This window comes from Eurypyga helias, unplaced genomic scaffold (genome assembly GCF_000690775.1).
Source record: "Eurypyga helias isolate BGI_N326 unplaced genomic scaffold, ASM69077v1 scaffold174, whole genome shotgun sequence".
Taxonomy (NCBI): domain Eukaryota; kingdom Metazoa; phylum Chordata; class Aves; order Eurypygiformes; family Eurypygidae; genus Eurypyga; species Eurypyga helias.
This window is the reverse complement of record NW_010246541.1, coordinates 1-21,539: the sequence shown is the minus strand read 5'-3', so window position 1 is coordinate 21,539 and position 21,539 is coordinate 1. Positions and strand designations below refer to the sequence as shown.

General features: G+C 42.4%; 2 protein-coding genes across 2 annotated transcripts in view; one reads left to right on the top strand and one right to left on the bottom strand.

Annotated features, from left to right (window-relative positions):
* The window catches only part of VSIG1 (V-set and immunoglobulin domain containing 1), a 22,117-nt gene extending 7,854 nt beyond the window's left edge, over positions 1 to 14,263 (top strand). The window contains exons 3-7 of the mRNA XM_010150415.1: positions 8,558 to 8,756; positions 10,570 to 10,725; positions 11,410 to 11,529; positions 12,506 to 12,632; positions 14,080 to 14,263. Coding sequence (XP_010148717.1) covers positions 8,558 to 8,756; positions 10,570 to 10,725; positions 11,410 to 11,529; positions 12,506 to 12,632; positions 14,080 to 14,263 — 786 coding nt within the window. The remainder of the gene's footprint in view (positions 1 to 8,557; positions 8,757 to 10,569; positions 10,726 to 11,409; positions 11,530 to 12,505; positions 12,633 to 14,079) is intronic.
* A 4,285-nt stretch (positions 14,264 to 18,548) lies between these two features.
* PSMD10 (proteasome (prosome, macropain) 26S subunit, non-ATPase, 10) lies at positions 18,549 to 21,467 on the bottom strand (the record flags this gene model as incomplete). Its single annotated transcript, XM_010150414.1, has 4 exons — positions 18,549 to 18,885; positions 19,920 to 20,086; positions 20,195 to 20,341; positions 21,369 to 21,467. Coding segments are annotated over 4 exons (567 nt in total), but the record flags the coding sequence as incomplete, so codon positions are not given.
* Positions 21,468 to 21,539: the final 72 nt, after the last annotated feature.

Below are 21,539 nucleotides of genomic sequence, written 5' to 3'. Positions count from 1 at the left end.
TTTCCCTGAGAAGTTTCTCCAGTGGAAATAATTCCCCTCATTTGACCTATATAATATAAATATCAACTCATGGAAAAGAGGATGCCATATGTATTTTAAACGTTTTCTTCTTGCCGGTTACTCCTTAGCAACATCTCTTTTTTAATGATAAATTTTAAAATAACAACTCTCACCCAAGAATCTTGAGAACTTTCCAATACTGAACTCTCTCTATTTTACATGTAGCCGAACTGAGGCAAACACTACTTACTCAGCTCACCCTGGGTAACAGTACATCACAGCCTGGCCTGGTTCATAAGGTAAAGTCTCAATTCCTGCTAAGATCCCCATCTGCGCTTCATTTCATGCTCTGAGTCACTCGGTTGGCCTCGGTCTAAAGCACCTAAGTAAATGTTTGGCAGATTGAAGGCTGCTGTTGACTCTGCACAGGTGAGGCTACAGCCTGGCAAAGCTAAATACAACTCCTGAACTTAACCAAAGGCCACACCTTGAACCTCCAGCCCAGGCCACCCACAGCTGAAGTAAAGTTATCAAAGACACTGCGCCCCTACCCAAGATATAGCCAGGGCAGAATTCTCAATGGAAATTTTAATTTCACTAGATGAATGAAGGACATAACTGTTACTTGTAAGAGAAACTGAATTACTGATACACTTCTCTAAGAAAAAGCGAGCTTGAAATATTTGCAGTGACATTGCTTTGGTGAACCTACTGATGGGCAATTGAGAGGGAAAGTGTTAGCAGCATGTAACAGCATTAATGTTTTCCATTTATTTTATATATTGGCTGACACTCTGGCAGAGCCCTGTATTTTTCTCCTATCTGTACTACTGAGAAAGTATCACTTAGTGGATAGGGGCAAGGAGAGTTTCAGTTACTGCAAACCATGCAGAAGAGGAAGATGGCACTGTTCTCCGTGGAGAAATCTAGTCGTGTCCTTATGTCCAGCCCTGCAGGCCTGATGAGCCACTTTGCAAAACCTTCACAGGAGTGAGCATGCTTGGGTCACGTTGCTCAGGAACAGGGGGCAGGATGGCAGAGCCCAAGGAAGGAAAGAGAAGCAAGAAAAGCAATCCAAGCACAACTGCGTCTGCTCCTTTCACCCTGAAACCACAAAGTCAAATTACCAGCAGTCCCGAGGCCAGCACAACGCTGCTGCCCAGCACAACGCAAGGACCAGGCATGGGCACTGGCCTACCATGTAAGAGCCAGGGGCCAGCCAGCCTTGTAAGTGTGGGGTTCCCATTAAAACTACTGAAACAACAAATTCCTCCCCATGTAGTATGAGTAGTTCTGGAGACCCCATCACACACCTTCAGTCACAGACCACCAAGATCAGGGGCTGCAGAGGCTGTGGGTGTGGAAGAGGCACTGGCTTGGGAGCAGAGCACTCCATTCCAGCCCACAGGCGAAGATGAGCCTGTGCAAAGCACCTCGTGAAGCAGCACAGAAAAACTTCCTGGAAAGGGCCTCTCCGATACACGAGCATTTCCTTTTGCCTAAAGGTGATTTTTTAAAATCGAGCCTTATCTAGCACTTAGATGACTGAGGAGGTGCTTAAAAGGAATAGCTTCATGGAAAGCAGAGGCAACACCTCCAGATGCAGAGGATTGGAGACCCTGTTGTCACGTCACTGCAGTCGGAGTGACTCCCTGGATGTCAGTGGGATTGCTGCGGACTGCCTGCGGTTATCTCTGGCACCGGGCTGACAGTCTGCAGAGAGATCATAAAACAAACTGATACACTGAAGCAGAGAACATGCCGGAAAGTGGAGACAGGTAGAAAATGATCAGGTTGTAATGGGTGTGTTTGGAGCAAACATTAGACTTTAATCTGAGCTTGCCTAATTTGGGGTAAAACTTAGCAATAAGATTGTATTGCATCTCACTGTTGGCAAAGGCTTGAGACATCTGCTAAATCCGGTGAACACAGGGCACTTGTGAGCAGCACTGGCGGTACTGATGGGGAGCTGTGTAGAGAAGAGGCTCTTTGATTTTGGGGGAACATTTGAAGTCTCATTTAACTCTCAGATCAGCACGTTTTCACTCAAATACAGCATTCCCCGTGTCACGGTATTCTGAGTATGGATGAAAAGTCAGTCAGTCATTGTCAAAAGATGGTGTATGTGACAGATGCACGGGGAAGATGTAGCTGGAGACACAAGGTAAGAAAAAAATCCCCACAATCTTAAGAGAAAAAAGAGCTAACTAGCTTCTACTAGATTTATGCTACTCTGAGACCTGTAATCATGTTCTGGATCAAAATCTTAAAACTGGCACACAACTGAGATAAGCTGAATCAGATGCATCAGTCAGAATTTTTAACTCACCATATTTTTTTATTGCATTTTTCTCTGTCAAATTTATTTTGGATGTAGCTGTTTTATTTTTTTCCCACAGCTATTCTAGGTGGCTGAACTAGCACCTTCAGGAATATTCTACCCAAAGGGTATCTAAAGGGCATCCAGACACCAGAAGCCTCTGGGCTGAACGTGAGCAAGTCTGGACAGCCCAAATTCAGGGCTACAGATTTACATAGCAAAAAATTAAAAAATCATCCTGGATCTCATTTATAGAATATAACAACATTTTGATGGATACAGAGGGACACTAAGCTGACTGCTGAACTGCCTGCCTCTCGGCTGTCAGCTCAACGTCCCAGCCATAACCCATTCCAATCTCTTCGACTGCAGCGGGATTCCTGTCTCACCATGAAGCACAGGGTACAACCCGATGGAAATTGAGGTCTAATAGTAACTGCTGCAGAGCAGTTACACCAAATGCACTGAGAAAATGTGTTTGTGCTTGATGCGCTGTAGAAATTATTCACCAATAGTTCAGCCACAAGAATGATACTGTGAGAACAAGAAAGAACTGATCCTTAAAAGTATTTTGCACCAGCTAAAGCTGCTGAATGTTTAATCCTCTGAAGGCTTCTGACTCCATCCCTTTCTTCTTCTATCACTGCTTAATTATCACGAGGCGCTTCTAGTCATTATTAACATCTTCAATTACCCATGCAAGAATCCTGGTACTGCAGGACATAATATCCCTACTACAGTCTGGCAGATCAGAGTTTTGACCAAAATGTGTGAAAAGAAGCTGTGGATGAAAAAAGGCATTCGAGGCCAAGATTCAGTCACATGACACACGTCAAAGAAACCAATGCAGGCGTGAGCACTTGCCTTCTTATCTATCAGAGTTCAGAATCTGAGCCTTGGGCTTTAATTAACACTTCGAGTGTGCAGCATTTGTTCTCTAATTAGATGGTAAGATGCTTAAGGGAGTGATGAACATTTTTTTCCCGAATTATTTTATAAATTCTTTCTGTACTCAGAATTCAAAAAGAGATCATGATCTCAAACTGGTGAAGTTGTCAATATCCTCCTTTGCATTTATCGGTGAGAAAGAGACTTTAACAGTTCTTTTTCTAGTAGCTCGAGAAAATGTCAAACAGAAAATGATAAAACAACCCAGTGATGGGGCCCTCTGAATGCCTGAGCTTTACAGCTCTCCAGACAAAAACAGTGAATCAGATGCTGAATGCATCAGCCCAGAAAAACGTCATCGAATGGGATGCTACAGCTTTGTACCTGCTCCTGGGGAAAGTGAGAAGCGGCTGGCGAGGGAAGACAGGTACTGAAAGGCAGTAATGTCCTGAAACTGCACCCCCCCAACAGGAAATTAAGACTACTGTGGAGATTAAGTGGGACATTTTGTAACACATCTTCAAGTCCATCTCAGCTCATAATTCCGATACCCAGATGTACTAGGCCTGTACAGTAATGTGATGCAATGACACCAGGAGATGGAGGGTGGGAGGAATACTGAAATTATGAATGAGTCCATCCAAAGAGATTTGAAAGGCACGTATTTATGCAAATTCTAGCATGTATTTGTCCTGTCCCAAAAAGCAAGTAAGCAGATGGAGGCATATTTCTTCTAATTTACTGCCTGCTTTTTCACACACAACTTCCACCCCCTAAGGAAGATCTTGCTATAGAAAACAACTTGTATAAAGAAAACTTGTAGGTGGGTTCATCACTCTCTGCCAAACATCTGGCAGCCTTTGAAAATCCTCAACTCAGAATCAGCTTTGCCAACTGCTTCCTCTGTGGGCGACTACTTTAATCACCCTCACACTAGAAGAGGAGCAGTCTTTCCACAAGTCAGGCTAAAGGAGAAGAACAGGACATGTGATTTCATGTACCAGATCCTTCAGAACTAGGGACACAAATAATCTTGTCTCCAGCATCTGGAGTGCATTGAGATTACCAAAATTTTCTCCCAAATTAGTATGATCATTCCCAATTCCCTGTCCTGTTTGTAACCCAGCTCCTCCAACCAGGTACGTGAATAATTGACTCGACTGCCTTGGAAGTCTATGAGCCCAAATCCTTTTCTTGTGGAAAAGTGAGACTGTGGAAATGCAGAGTAGCTATACCACAGCCTGAGAAAGCTGGCAGCTGACGAGCAGCTTTGGGCACTGCCTGGGCAGTGCCCTTTCGGGCACAGGCTGAATAACCAACTCGACTGCAACCCCTTCTACGGTCTGGAGATGGTTTCTGGGCAACTCAGCTGATCTGCAGAAACCCGTGTTTCAGATTGTGGAGTTATTAGGGACATTTTGGGAGTGATAATCTTTGCTCTTTTTTTTTCTGTCAGTGGTTTGATTAGTCATCCCAGGCAGCTGCTCCCATGAAATGTGAAAAGGCACCATTATATAAAAACTTGCACGAGCGAACTAGCTGGAAGGAGAAGCAGCGACCATTACTGCATCCTCAATATTGTTTTTACACTGGTAAATCATCAACTTCCCTAGAGCTGCTCATGATTTGCTTGACAACATAAAAAGCTTGTTTTTTCAAGAGAAGCACAGCAGATTTCTTTTGCATATAATTATCACATCAAATTAAAAAGGCTTCCAGATAAAGTCTACCATTGACTAAATTTACACTTTTGCCATAGAGACATATTAGGGACATTTCAGGTAAAATGGAAAGAAACATTGATGAGATGTTTGTCTGTAGGAGGTAACATGAGCTGCCAGTTGCCCAAAAATTGTCTTCTATATCTTCAACAGAAAACAAGTTTTTAACTTTTGAAATGGAAAAGAAACATTTTTGCAAAGACTTTCATTTCGGCTTTTTGAAACACAGAAACATGAGCTTTGCAAGGACAGCGTGAAACCATTTTGAACAATGGTTTAAAATACCCATTCTGAGTGTATTGTTTAAAATGGGCTATGAATTCACAGCCAATTAACTGAAACATGTTCCTCTTAAATGAAATTTCCTGTGTACACAATCCAATCATACCTCTGGGACAAGATACACACTCAGTAATTAATCACAACATTACTCAGCCTTTTTGGTGTTTACCACCTTCCTTCAGGCAATAAACCCAGAGCCAGTGAGATAAGCATCATCCAGGAGCAGGAGAATAGGCCTGCAGAGGAACTTCTTGGATGTTGGAAATGGATGCATTTCCTTAAGATACTCCACTGCCCTTACGTTCATAGTTGACATAACCCAAAAAGATTCTGTTAAATCCATGAAGAGAACAAATACTCTCTGCTGTGTTGACACCTGCCTCAGATTTATCAGGGTACATCAAATATAATCTCTGCAGGCATTCACACAGGAAGAAAGAACATCAGGGGTTAATTTTTCAGTGCATTGTATGAGGGCTTAGATACGTAATTCAGCCTGACTTCAGATCAAACAGACCAAGGAGCGCTTGCTTCTTTATAACTGGCCGGCCCTGACTGCATTTCAAGCTCCTTGCAGTGCCAGTCCGATTTCCCAGGAACACGTGCTATATACACCTAAGCTAGTCCTCAGTGGGCTACTGTTTACTCTCACATAAATCCCAGATCACTCTGAGCTAAACCAAGTAGAGTTTAGCCCCTTTTTTCAGTAATCACACCTTTAGGAGGATAAAATGGGCCTGCCTCTCCTCTCATGCTGCTGCATCACTTCATTTAAGCCATGGTACTTAAACTCCATTTCACATTAGTGTGAAGAGCTGATGGAAGTTTCCCCTACCCCACTCAAACAGTGATGGAGAGGAGATGCAAATCCAGCCCATCACTGCTGAGATCTGTATCATAGAATCATACAAACTTTAGGTTGGAAAAGACCTTTAAGATAATCAAGTTCAACCATTAACCAGGAACATCAGCTTAAGAGAAGAGGATCCTGATGACAGAAGTCACAGTCCTTGTGACTTCAGACTCTTGCAAGAACAGTGTGTAACAACACCATACTTCGATAAATGTAGAATGAGACAAATGTGGCCAGTGTGGTTATGTAATTAGAGGTAGATCAGTTTTTTGACGAGTGATTTGCTTAAAGCAAACTCCCTGTTTTGAACGCTCTCCTTCCTTGGGGAATACAAGAGTGTGCATCCAAACCCTAGTTTGGCAACAGAGGTCCATCTCTAGACATTTGCAAAGCACAGAATCAGTTTTAAAACTGATGCTATTGCACGCAAACAATGGAAACTGAAGAGTCTATCCAGACCTTCCAACCTGGCCTGCCACTAACACTGCACCTCTTACGCTTCCTCACTGCAGCACCAGTGTTCCCATGTCAGCAGTGCAGCAGTGTAGCTCCGGTATTCAGAGCCCTGCATCAATTGTACCTGGTGTTTGCAATCCTGGGGCAGGGAGAGATAAGGTCTGGCTGGAAAGTAAGCAAAACTGCACTTGAGATGGGGCCAAGCTGCAGTACCGGAGCTGCTGGTGCTGTGCAGCCTGGGTTCTGACCTTCATTTCAAAGCCCTATCATTGCATAAGGCAGCTGTGCTTGGGCAGTTTTGGGGTGTAGCTTGCCTTAAGCTAATAAACGCTTTCAGATAACATTGCTTAAAGACTTCAGTCAACACTGTATCTGGGTGGATAAATAGAATTAAGAATAAATATTCTTAATTCAAAATGCAATCAGTTGATCTGCAAAGTAAAGCAAATTGTATTTCTTGCCTGGGGATCTAAAGTGTCCCTAAAGGCAGGGAACTTTGGCCAAAAGAAAATTTTGATACTAGTCAAGGGTGAATGGCATTTCACAGGCGTCTATGAATTTTAGCTATTCCCATTTAAAAATACGCTGTTAATCCAACTTCAATAAATACATTTACACTGCTGATTCTGGAATACTGTCAGTAGGAACGATGTTAGACCTATTTGGGTCCCAACCTGTCATTCTGTACGGTTACCTCTCACCAAGTTAAAAGGAGGACTCTGTGTGCTGGACCTGTTCACTTTACAACAGAGTTTGTGCATGTAGACACTGGGAAACATACTGCCTACCCCAAATACCGCCACTTTCACACAACACCGGCATTAACACCTGAGAAAAATAATTCAGGTTCCATTGTTTTCCCCATTAGCTTAGTTCTTTCAGATCTCAGTTTCACAGCAGAGCTAGACTGGGCAGACAGCATGTACTCCTTCGGAACTATTATATTTACCCCTGAGCAGATGAGAGACTCAAGTTTCTGAACAGACTCAAGGCTTAAGCCTACGAACCAGGCTTTACAATGAACACAGTTCTAGCTCTCCTTTCAGTCAACAGACAACTGGTTTGGGCTCAGAACTTGAGGAAAATTCTACTCCCAAAGTGCTGTTGAGTACAATTGATGCTGCTAAAGTTGATGAAATCAGTCAACGTTAAAACAGCAAATTTGTATCTGGGAGGAAATGCTGCATTCCTTAGAGACATTTATCTCTACTATATCTATAATCCTGCAAAACTTTTTCTACTGTTTAGTTAAAGGGGAACTTCTTGATCCCAAATAGGTGCCTCTCAAAGCACTGAGGCCAACAGGAATTCTTGACTTCCACCTATGGTATAAAGCCCCCCCAAAAAAGATAGTCCATGACACTGCCTCTGACCCTGATTACACAAACAAGAACAGCATGGTTGCTCTAATTGCATGTGTGACGGTTCTGCTGGTGTTCTCGTACAAGAACAGCATGGTTGCTCTAATTAAAAAATTAATTAAAAAATTGCATTTTTATTGCTTATAAATTCACTGCCAACAGACCTATGCTTTGACCTATATCTTGTGGATTCATTTCAGTTCTCTGCTAGCGTTTGTATTTGGAAAGCTCTGCAGCCCTCTACTTTTCACAATGACGGGTCCATTCTTGACACAATCTTCCACTGAGATGCTTATTAATAAAACCATAAATTACCAATGCTTCAATTAGTACCACTATTCATTGTGCATGACTTGGCATTTTTTCACAGAATTGTCCTATGACGGTCAACATTCTTACCTTTGTTTTTACAAATGCATCAGTCTGTGACTGGAGTATCCACAAAGAACTAGCTACTGTCCATTTACACAAATTAAAAATCCCAATACTGAAAAGCTTGTCTTTTGAAGAACGCTAGAAATGTGTATTTAAATGTGCCATGTGTTCATACCTGCTTTCTCGGGGGAGGGGTTGACATTGCTTGGCTTAATCAGAAATCAACCATATTCCAATTATGAGTACCAAAGCGGCAGTAAGACCTCTTGTTATTAAACGAACAATTGATTCTTTATCACAGATCTATTATTATTCAGAAGGCCAGTCTTACTCCTATGGAGAGTTTGCCAACAGGATAACAGCTGCAACAGGTCCAGGGAATGCATCAATAACAATCTCCAACATGCAGCCCTCCGACACTGGCTCCTACACCTGTGAAGTTTTCAGCCCACAGGGTGAAGCTGGACAGAGTCAGAAATCGGTGATTGTCAACGTGCTGGGTAAGTGCCTTTCCTCTCTGCTGCTGCATTCTAGGTTTCTTCCCTTATTAAAAACCACTGAATTCACGGCTCAGAATACGTAGGACCAGAGTGAACATCAGAACTGTGATAAACAAGGCCCAGGATGTAGAGAAAGGGCTCCCTAGTGTACTGGCACAGAGATTTTTTCCAAGGGCTCTGGAGCAGGCAGAGCCTGGGGTGCCCTCTAGCTTCCAGACAATGATGATCCGATACTGCTCCGCAGCCACCCTTGCCTGAATGCACAGGAATATTTCATTCTCCCACAAGTGACCTTCAGATTTTCACTCTCAAAAAGCTACCTAGTGTAAGCAGGAAAGCTGGTAGCTGCAATTACCCAACTTCACTACATTTTTCACACTGGAAAACAAAGGGATACTAACTTTGATTAAAATAAATAGCCCTTTTAGCTGGGAGTGACAACTCCCCTCTGAAGCCATTACTTCCAGCCCAGCAAAGACCAAAATTTTACTAATTTTACCTAATGCTGGTCATAGAATCATAGAATCATGGAATGGTTTGGGTTGGAAGGGACCTTAAAGATCATCTAGTTCCAACCCCCCTGCCATGGGCAGGGACACCTTCCACTAGACCAGGTTGCTCCAAGCCTCATCCAGCCTGGCCTTGAAGACATCCAGGGATGAGGCATCCACAGCTTCTCTGGGCAACCTGTTCCAGTGCCTCCCCACCCTCTCCGTGAAGAACTTCTTCTGATATCTAATCTAAATCTAACCTAGGCAGAAGCAGCAGTACAGCCCAAGGGTTCTGGCTCTCCTCAATTCCCAGAAACTCTAGAAACTTAGTATGTGTTGGATGGAAGTAGTACCAAGTCTGTGCTGGATGCAGAAAGCAACAGTTCAACCACAAGTAGGCAAGACTCAAAGGATTAAGTGCAGTGGAATGAGATATTTTGCTTCCTAATAGGATAAAAGTTTGTACTAACCCCATATAACCACTGCTTTCATACTGAGAATTCATACCGGATCAGAGTAACAAAGTCATCTGAGAATGTGATTCCAACATCTGCCAGAGATAAGAAGACAATATATGTAAACTCAATCCCTGAAAAATCAAAGTACCACTGTTAGTTCTCATCTAAAATTCCCCAGACAAATAGGAAATCTTGGAGCAGTTGAGCAAGAGATGGTACTTTTCACAGGAACACCCAGAGAGGTTGTTCATTTATGGGGCTGTGTTCATTGCTGGTAGAGTTCCACTGACCACTCTGAAGAACCACAACAGTGTGTCTATAGGTAGGAAATGAAAGACAATAGGCATAAGTGGAGACAGAATCTTCTCCTTTGTGCAAAGTGAGGAAATGCTATCAAAACAGATATATTCTTTAACAGAAGTAGTTAATTTTTATTTCTTCCACATCTGCAATATACTAGAAGAATCAGGCCCTGACCTTCTCCCTGTATGTGGAAAAGTTTCTGCTGTGTCCCTAAAGAAAACGGTGCTGCTATGTGGTGGAATTGTGTGTGACAAGAAGTGATTGACCCCTTATAATTAAAGTAACTGATAGTCTTCACCTCAACACCTCCATAATGATATTTAGTATTCCAATGTAAGATAATAAAAATGTATTCCAGGACAGGTACATATATTTAATATTACTCAAATCTTTATGGAAGAGCCTTTGTCAGATCCCTAAACAAGATTCTGCTCTCGGCTGGAAACCTGTAGATGGGGTTCAATTCCTTACTTAGAGCAGCACAGTACCAGAACTCAAGGTGGATTTGTGCAGCCCCAGGTGTGTACTCACGGTGTGTCTCTTCTCATTGTTATTTTACAGTCAAACCATCAAAACCTTTCTGCAAAATAGAAGGAACGCCTGAAAAAGGCCATCTAATCTACCTCTTATGCAACTGTGAAGAAGGATTGCCTCGCCCTACCTACCACTGGTACAAAGTAGATGAGAATAAACTCAAGCCTGTGACCGAACAACTTAGTACGTAACTACAGCACTGCCATAGCGTGTTCAAATCTGGAATTCCATACTACCAGCCATTTCAAACACTGGGTATCACACGGGGTAGTTAAAACTTATCCCCCTTGTCTGATGGTCAGCGTCACAAAACCGGATTTTTACTCAGTCAAACCGACTGATAGCTGTCACAAACACAGGGCACTTTTTCTACTCGTTTTTATAAAAACTATGTGGCATGTTGAAGTCTTGTCTATGCCATTACTTTAAACATTTAAAATGAGAGAAATGTTTATGTCTTTACAGCTCCCCTGGGAATTCTGAATGAATTTATACTCTGAATAAGTCAATTTGTCATTAGGGGCTGAGAACTCCAGCCCAGCCCAAAAATCTTCAGTAGCTGTTACATTTTCATCTGTGAAGTTACATTGACAATCGCATCAATGTGTAAAACATCAGACAGACGGACTGATGTGCAGAGTAGGGGCCTAATTCTCATGTTCTAATACACTCCTGCAGAATCCGCTGGTGTTAACTTTCAAGGAAGGTAAATTTGTTTCCTTTAAAGAATATAAAAAAATCCCAAATGAATGAATAACTGTAGAAAACTTTCTAATCTCTTACCAGTTCTCAGTATTGCCGACCAAAGAAAACCGTTGGCCTCTACAGCATACAAGGGGTAATCTCTGTGTGCTCTTTCTGTCACAGATCCAAACACTGGCATTCTTTACATTGGCAACCTCACCACCTTCGAAACGGGGTATTACCGGTGCGTAGCCAGCAACGTCCTGGGGAACAGTACCTGTGAGCTTGACCTCACCACACGCTGTAAGTTTAATGCATGAAAGTAATCACACATCCAATGTATGACACCCACAGTTGGCAGGAAGATGCTGTCACAACTTTAAAGCTTGGATTTTTTGGAAGTAAAAACAGAACGGGCTTCGCAGAGCTCCGGAGTTTTCATCCAGGCATGCCCAGAATTTACACTGACCTCAACAACTGACTGAACATCTCCAGCTTCATTTCCCACCGGGGCAGGAGCTGACCCTGGCTCAGACTGCGGAGTCTTCCCAGAGAACTGACAGACATGGAGTTTAGAGCAACTTCCTCCAGCCAACAGTCCCATTAGAGTCCCCCCATCCCTGAATTCCCAACCAGCACTGAAATACGGTAGTACAAGAACTGGGGCACTGTAGATGTGGCTACTAGCTAAAAATATTGCAGTCATGGAGAAATACCGTATCCTGACTGTTCTCAGGTGGTGGTCAGCCACATCTGCACGCAGGTTTTCCACGAAAGCAGGAACATTTAACAAGAACATGTAAAACCACCCACGAGAGATGTCCCTGAAATGGTCACTCAATTACTCAGTGATCCACAGAATGAAAATCACAGATCAGAGCTAGAAGCTGCACTAAAGTGGAAATAGCAGGTTTTGGGGCCTCACAAATGATCAGAGCATACTTTTTACATCTCAGCTGAAAGACAGAGATAAAGGCAACCTGAATTTCAGAATTTGTTTCCAAGGACTGAAGAGCAAGGCTTTCAACTGTTGACAGCATTAACAGCCTAATGTTTCCCTTAGCCAGTAGGGAAAAGGGGCAGCAAAGGTCATAAAAGCACAGTTCTCTCTTTCCTAGAGAATCTTTGGCCTCCCTCCTGGATATACAGCCATCAGTCAGATTTTTAGTTCCTTGAATCCAATGCCTTCTTTCTGCTAAAGGCTCCTCCACTACATTTCCATGGGATTTTTGCTACAATAATAGTTTTTCAAAAGTCAAGTAATATTTTTTCTTTCCAGATTCAGACAGTGGTATTGTTGTTGGAGCATTAATTGGAGCAATTCTGGCAGCTGCTATCATTTGCATTGTCGTCTGGGTCTTAACCAAGAAGGCAAAGAATAAGAAGTCATCAAGCAGCGAGATGCAGTAAGAGTTTTTTTTTTTTTGCTTCATTTTAAGACAATTATTTCTGTAAAGCACTGCTGGTAATCCAGAACTAAAGTAAAATGTAATTAATCTAAACATTTTTTAAGGGTAAATAATATGGGTTTTGAGAAAAGAACAGGGTGAGAATATTTGCTTTTGTGTGACTTTTAAGCTGCTGCTTTTGTAACAGAAGTTGCCATTACCCTCTTCCCTTTGGTAGAAGGCAGCTACCACTTAGCAGTATCTAAAATAGTCAAGCAAATGTTTTTTTGAACAACACAAACTGAAGTGGCAATTTGGAAAAACAGCTTTTAAAATGTAGATGTTAATGGTGACTGCTAATGGCAGGTGGAAGAAGTAAAAAAAGGAATAGCAGCTAAGGCTTGCCGCAGCAAATTTACTGCTTTTGTACATTACTGGATTTAAACACAGAGGGTTCAGCTCAGTGCTATGTCAAAGTACAGGACACATGCCTGGGATACCCTAAGGCATCTCAAATGGCAGGAAACACGGGGTTTAGGCAACAGAATGGAGCCCAGAATGCCCATTTTGATCCTGCTCTGGAAATGTCTCTTTCTCTATGCTTTGGCTGCTCATTTTCCCTCTGAACTGCCAACTCTTCAGAACAGGGATAACCTCATATGCTGTACAGGCTGTATTTAGCCCCATGACGTTAAATGCTAAATGAATACATGCAGCTGAGGCCAGAAAAATGTATGATGCCATCTGGACACTTCCCTGTAGCACAAGTCTAAGAATTCCTGATACAGAATTCTGCTAATCCAGACCAATGGCCAGTCACTCATGCACTTGATTTCTGCTTTCAACTGATACAGCATTAACATCTAATTTTGTGCTCAGACCCTAATAAATCTTACTACATCGATTTAACCCACTACCATCTGATATTTTTTACATGTCAAAGTGTTTAAATATCGGGAGTTGGTTTAGTATTGTTTTGATAAGATAAACAGCATTCATATCTGTTACTAAAAATGTTTCTTCTAGATTTCAGCCTTTTCATAGCTCTTTTCTGACTGCACTCCAGTTTTAATGCACTTGAACAGGACCCCTGATCTGCATGGAATTTCTCAGAAAGCTCCCACCAAGCAGTGTGTTTTGCTACCCTTTCTCAGACACTGTTTACCAGCACTCAGCTCCTCATTCTGCTTTCCTGGCCCAGCATTTAAACATACTAAAATCCATTTTATCTTAACGGGAACACTTAAACCAGCGATGCAGATCAGCCTTATTAGCTAACACTGTCACTCTTTCTGTCTCAGCAGCAGTGATGCTGTAGCCTTTTCAGGTGCTCTTGGCACAGTCATAATAACAAGGGGCTTACTGTTCAGACAGCAAAACTACAGAGACTCATTCTTTTGAAAGACTCTAGTGTAGATGGGATTTCAACATGTGAAATCACAATCCTTATCCTGTCTTCCTGCAGAGAAATGGCTCAGAAACAACCCAACGCAGGGTATGTTCAGGTACCTAATGAAGAAAACATCCCTGCGACCACAGTCCCACCAAGCAACGCAACAAATGAATACCCTGGTGTTGATGAAACGGCAGCTTCTGGACCACCTGAAAATGATGTGAAGCAAGAAGCGGAAAAAGAAGAAATAGCCTAGAGTTTCAATATAGTTTTCCTTGTCAGCTTTGGACCCCAGTATACAAAAATTGCTGTCATTGAATTAACACAGAAGCACGACTAAAACTTAAATGGGCATTAGTATTGTGAACCGTAGGCAGGAGACTGAAAAGTGTCTGTTACACGTGCACTTTGTGAACAGCAGATCTGGCCTTTAAAGTTAACCAAATCTCATTTATTAACTAGTTATAACTATACCTAAATATAAATACAAAAAGACTATCATCCACATTTTTCCAACCTATTTTGCAAAACCAATTAGGAAATGGGCTGAAGCATTTGGTGAAGTAAGAGCTTTCCAGCCAACTGTCAGTAATGCTGTATGCGTCCACACAGTTCTGCAGCACAGCAGCCTTCTCCAGAAACAGCGTTGGCCAACCTCCTGTTTCCTGTGTACCATGAACAACCATCATGGCCAACACATTGCACTGTTTAAAGGATGTGATTTTGCAGGCCAGAAATAAAAAGAAGTTTCACCAATGCCATCAGAATGCAGAAGCAGACGTTGAGACCTGGAGCAATGAAATCTCACATCTAAATTCCACTTAAAAAAAAAAAAAAAGGCCCTGGAAACTTTTATCCTGTTGCTGCCTGATGTGGAATACATTTTGTTAACAGCGACCTTCTTGCCTTTGAGGTTCCCAAGGCACCAGCATCAGATTCCTCATGACATGCAGATACAGCTGATTTCAAAATTTAGAACTGAATACTGCATACTGTCCAACACAGTAATTTCAACTGCTTCCTCTGCCTGAGATGATTCAAATCTATTTCCAGGCAACTGCCCTACCCACTAAGCAAAAAACTCATGCTCCTTTCCCTCTGGTCTCTTTAGCCCAATAAAACTGACTATTTTCTATACGTGAGAGCATCAAGAGGTAAGTAGCGCACGCACACCACTAGCCAGCAGCTGAGTAAGGAGCACTCTGGAGGGAGAAAAAGGGAATTGAACCATATATATACACCCTGATCACTAGACAGCTCTTCTCTCTGGGCCTCATTTCTAGGGTTAAGCAAACTCAGTTCTTCAAAAGTGCAAAAATACCTACTTTCAGAACTGCTCAAGGACCAGTGGGCTCAGGTGAATACAGACAGAGTCCCAGCAGCTCCTTTCTGAGCTCCACGAGGCAGATATTCACCGACACAGGAGACACTGCTTTGAGCCTCATGCACTGTGGAAAAATATATCTGCCTCAGGGATCTGGCACTTTTTGGCACTTTGTCTTTTATAGGATCTAATGTAAATCCTTTGGTGACTGTTCCTAGCCTGTAAACATTAGTTATATGCAACTGTCATCTTTAAAATAGATAAAAGGATACATCTGTGCTAAAGTTTTCAGGTTTAGTCCCTACAGCTGTAAGTATGTTTTTCAAGAAAGAGACCACAAAAAAGAAAAAAAAAAAAAGGCAACATTTAAAGATGTCAGGCATGAGGTCCTAATTAAGATTAAGTTTGGATCATTAAGCATAACGGTACTCATTGCCCTATCTACAGAGTTTTCTGATTTTTAAATATCTGTGATATGTGCGTGTCCTAGTGTTCAGCCTCAGTTCAGAGCAATAGAGCATTTACAGTGTTCTTACAACACTGTTTTAGCTACAAACTGCGTGTGTAGGACTGCGAGGGTCAAACCCTCACTAATACCAACACTGCCATATTCCACCAGCGGATCCTTACACTCCTCTCTTCCCCCAAACATCCAGGGTAAGCCTCAGGTCACAACCTGCATGGAAGTGTCGATCAGGCACCTCTCTTACTGACTCTTGTGGCAGTTTAGCTAAGCAAAATCCACCAACTCACATCCTGCATGCTAGGTTCAGAAGCTTACTGAAGATGTCCGGTAGTCACATCCCAAGTTTTGCAAGCGTGCAGAACTAGGACGATAAGCATGCTCAGTAACAGCAAGAGAAGACTAAGTACTACCTACTCCTGCTTGTGTGCCATTTCTCACCAAAGGCGTTTCCTAATGAGATCATTCAAATCAATTACTGGTCCAAGGGAGCCCACGATTTGGCTGACAGTGGCATTAATTTTAATTTCTTCTCTGACATTCCTAGGCATTCTTTTACTCTTGTCCTTCATGGCAAAACATTAACAACTGTCCCCATGACACTGCTGTAGTTGTATTAGTTCTTATGTCATCCTGGATATATGTGTCTTAGTTACATTTTTCTTACTGCAACAGCTTTCCAACTTTCACATCCCTGCAACAGCACTATCATGATTAAAGAGGGGAATATATTATCTGATCATTATCATAATTTCTTAATCTTTCCCTGGTCTCATCTCCCCAGATTTCTCTGCATGCATTCCTTACATAACTTGCTACAGTAAATAGGAGCTTATGCTGAAGTTGTAATTACCTTCCATAGCTAATACAATTTTCCTAGAACACCACAGGTCTTGCATTTGCTAAAAAGTAGAAATTCCTCAAGTTAGTTAATGTTTTTATATAAAAATAAAGAATAATTGCACACAAGTTCTAGACTAATAATTCCTCTCGTACTTGAAACAAAAAACCCCAAAAAGCAAAAATTAGAAGCAAGACAAGATTGCTGGAGGTGAGGAGGAAGGTAAAGAAAATAACATGTATTTGGAGTTTCTTAACATACCGAGATATTTTTGTGAGACTTCTGGCAGATGTTTGCTCTCATTGTGAAGTTTCTCTCATGTAAAATAGTTTATTAAAAAGGACGGTGCACTGTTCCCAGCTTTTCACTGATGCTCTTGGCAAAGCACAAGCCAAACTAGGTATTGATCCATGGTGTGTAGCTCAAAAACCCTGCAGAGCTATGCAGGATGCAGAAACATTTTTCCAGAATGTGCCTCAGATGTCTTTGCTGCATGGCCCATTTATCCTCTCCTGAGGGAGTAGCGATCATTAATATGGAAACCAGATATTAAGCCAACATTCAAGCCACCGTCTCCTGGGGAAGTGGATTTACAAAGCTGCAGAGCTGTGGCAGGGTTTTTTTGCTATACAAAGATCAAGGATGAACACAGAATTCTTAACTTCAGCTCTTATCAAATGAAGTTTTCAGGAGGGCCTCCACAGTATGTAAGAAACGCTTACACAGTCACGTTCCACCTTCAAGCAGGGTCTGCATGGCCAGAGCTTACTGTACAGGCAAGTTACCCCTCCTGCTCTCAGCAGGTACCCTCGGTGAAATTTAACCTGCATCTTGCTTTGTAGGATAAAGTACTTCGTGAAGATTTGTGGTTATTTTCTGTCTTGCTTATCAGAATTAATTGCATTACCTTAATGCCTACAAGTGAAACTGTAGAAATCGTCATCTTCCATTTCAACCTTCCCCTGCAGGTGTTCCATTTCCACACTGTGTAACGGAGGGCAGGGTTTCCTCTGACTTGTTCACACCCCAAGCGTACCAGCTATTTAGAAAATTATGGTTTTGTTACATGTAAGTTTAATAAAGTTTTATAACACCAAAGGCTGCCGTTTAGGAAAGCTCTTTATTTCACAGAATTTCATCAGCACTGTTTGTTCAGAAGGGGGAAATCTATCCCACCAGTGTCCAAAGTGATCTTACCAACACCAGAACAGCAGGTCACTTTGCAGACTCAAGTATCATTAGCTCTGCCTTCTAATAACTTAATACCAGGATTTGCTGTGAGTAAACAGAGATTAAACCAGGCTCCTGTTATAAAGTCAGATGGTGAACTGCGAGCATCAGCTTACAGAAGGAGCAAGAGGATATAAAATTAGGTTTGAAGTACATCCCAGAGAAGTATCCAGAGCCAGCCAGTATATAGTAGTACATTTGCAGAGGTAACCCTGAAACTGCACCTGCATCCTGCAAGCAGTCCAGTACACTTCAAACACAAAGATTCAATCAAACAGGGTAACAGCAGATAACAACAGAAACACATTAAACACTCAGAGCTCATTTGAATAGTCCCAGAAGAGTAAAAATTGATACAATTATGTAAGTAACTGAGCAAACTACATTCTACAGAGAGAGAGGTGTAGTTTAGAATCACCTGAAGGAAGAGAATCAGTACCCATAAAAACAAACAAACAAAAACCCACACAAAGCACAACAGCTAAGGGGAAAAACAAAGACTCTAGAATAAGCTTCCAAAAGAAAATTGACTTTAAATGGTTAAAGCATTTTTGGTCCTGTTGCTTGAAAGAAATAATCCTAAACTACATTCTGAAATAGAAGGAATAGCTGCATTTATACAGATCATACTGTAAACTGAAAGAAAACTGCAAGATACCAAAAAATACTTTAAAATCACCAAACTGTTTAATTAACAGGAAGTACAAACAGTTGTTTTGGCACTGTACTTGAAGGAAAACCAGAGATACAGGTTCTACTACCACGCTGATGCCCATACACGACATCCTAGTTGAACTATCAAAATAAGAAGTTTGCAGTCTTAAATACAAGTGCAACAGGGAAGAGAGTCAGGTCAGAAGTCCTCACTAGCCATCCACCATTCTTTTAAGTACGGCCCCCAGGCCACCTTTTGCCACTTTCAGTGGGGTCAGTTCTTCTTTATTCTCAATGTCAATACTTGCACCGTGAGACACCAGCAGCTTTGCCTCCTCCACTCTCTCTTCATCGCAGGCTAAATGACTGCAATAAGAACAAGAAACCCACAGCCACTCTTACACAGTCCAACCTTATAAAGAGCAATAGTTATGCCTTGTCAAAATGACAGCGTCAGTGTTGCAGGAAGGGAGATACATCCTAGCACAACAAAACCACACACAAACAGCTGCCTACACAGACTCTAAAGCTTGCTGTCCAGTCACTCCATTGTCATTAAGCAACTCAAGAACGTTCCTCCTGCTACTGTCCTTGCAACATTAAGACACTTCTTTAGATCAGGATTTGGCTCTGCAGCCAGCAAAGCTAAGGAGCACATCACCCACTGCGAAATCGGAAAACAGTGATCTCTGAATTGAAAGTGATAAACTAAACTGTACGATGCTCAAAAAACATTCTGAAGTACAGAGTTACTGCAAATGCAGCAAATGCCTTTTTTTGATTTGGCACAGTATCTTGAGAATAAATGTGTGTGTTCCAGGACAATACTGGGGTTGATGTACATCTAAAACATACTGCTTGATCTTACGGCAAAATTTTGATTCCATTGTAGACAAGGCAGAGGTTTGCCACCAACTTCAAAGCAGCCAAGGTGTCACCCTTACAGATTCAAGTTGTTCTCTCAGGTAGTATCACACACTGGACTAACTGTACTTAAATTGCAACTTATTTTCCTTAGAGAGGTGAAGAAAAGCTTCCAATATTAGTTCTTGCTTGGCAGGACTGAGTAGGCCAGCCTGCAAGATCAGTTTCCTCCAACTTTGAGGTCATCAGCTCACTTTCTACCCTCTAGTGGCAACTGTGCATATTCCAAATTATTACAAAAGGTGGTAACAGTTTTTAAGTAGATACAGTAACAGACATTAAAGTATGTATGTGCAGACACACTCAGGCACAACACTAACTATGATTTTCTCAAATTCTTTCTAACTACACCAGGGTGTGAAGCCAGGAGTATTTTGAAGCAATGAGAAATTTAAAAAAATGCGATTGATGTACTGGAGTTTCATTTCATAGAGATTATGCCATATTAAGCAAAATAAAAATAAAAAATTACTTACAGAGGAGTGTTTCCTTCAGAGTCCTGTATATCAACAGATGCATTGTGCTGCAGAAGGATCTGTACCATTTTTAGGTTTCCTTTAGCTGCTGCTCTGTGTAATGGGGTGGATTTAAAATGATCTGTTGCATCCGGATCAGCTCTGTTCTCTAAAAGCATGACTGCAATCTGAATATGCAGAAAAAGAGAAGGGGAAGGGGGAGGAAGAAAAGTTAATATAACTAAATACTTCTTTTTCAAGAGCAACACCACCTCCAGTAGCATGGGTGAACATACCTCCTGCTTGTTTTTGGAGGCTGCATAATGCAGGGGTGTACAGCCGTTCTGATTGACAGCATTCACATGAGCACCCCTGGCAATGAGGGCTTTCACAATTTCATCACGGCCTGCCGAAGCAGCAATATGTAAGGGAGTCCAACCAGCCTAGAGAGGCAAGAAAAACCCCCACGTTACTCAAACCAGGTGTTTCAGGCAAAACACCACGACAAAGCACACCACCAACACAGACTAGGCTTCTCGTTAGTCACACTGCACAGTTTCTTACAACTGTAAAGCTAAACGTTATCAATTATCACCAGAGAGACAAGCCTCATGTTTCTCACAGGCCGGCATTCAGTTCCTGACAAAAGCTGCCAGTCAAACGACAGAAATCACTCCTGTAATGCAGTGATGTATGGTATCTTGCAAGCTACTTTATCCTCTGCAGAACTGACAGCAGTGCTCGTGTAGTAACAAGTAAGAGTGGCAGAAAAGGGTGTCCAAAAGTTTATGAAAAATTTTCTATATCTTACCCTCGAGTTAAACTGATGGGACAACATTTCCTTCTTTAAAGATGATCTTTAGGATGCTGTATGTAATTATTTCAACCCTTCCACTGGAAGGGAAACAGAACATCTCCTTTGCAACCAGAATCACCAAACCTGTCACTTGCTCTGTAATGCCTTCCCCAGTAACAAGAAATCTTCAGGGAATCTCAGGATTTGCTCAACATATTTAAGAGGATCACACCGAGATAAATATAACATGAAAACCCCCAATGACAATCCAAACACCCATGACTTTGCAACTTTGTTCTCCTCAAATTTCTTGGGAATAGGCACGACATCGAGTCTCACCACCCCATGAACAGTGAAACACCTGACCTTGCTTTTCTGGCACACACACAGCAGTACGAGCTTTTTACAGCCCCCCAGAAACCACACTGGACACACCAGCTGACGGGAGGAGGGAGGAAAGGAAGGAAGCGACCAGTGCCAGTCGCTGCCCATCGATGCTACGTGCACTTCAGCGGCTGAAGCACGACGGCCACGGGTCCGAACAGAACCTGCGCCACCAAGTGTGGCTACGCAAACCGGGTCGCAGCGCTTCCTCAGCCTCCCGGCAGCAGCCCCGCGCCCCAGGCCAGCCCCTCACAGGGGCGAGGGGGTCCCGGGAGGGCTACGACACTCACATCGTCCTTGTCGTTCACAGCCACGCCGAGGCCGAGGAGGAGGTCGGCGACATCCGTGTGTCCCGCCGAGCAGGCCCAGTGCAGCGCAGTCCGGTTGTCCTGAGGGAGAGGGAGGGAGCGGCGGTGAGCGGCGGCGGGAAAGGGGCAGGGGGACAGGGAGGCAGCTGACAG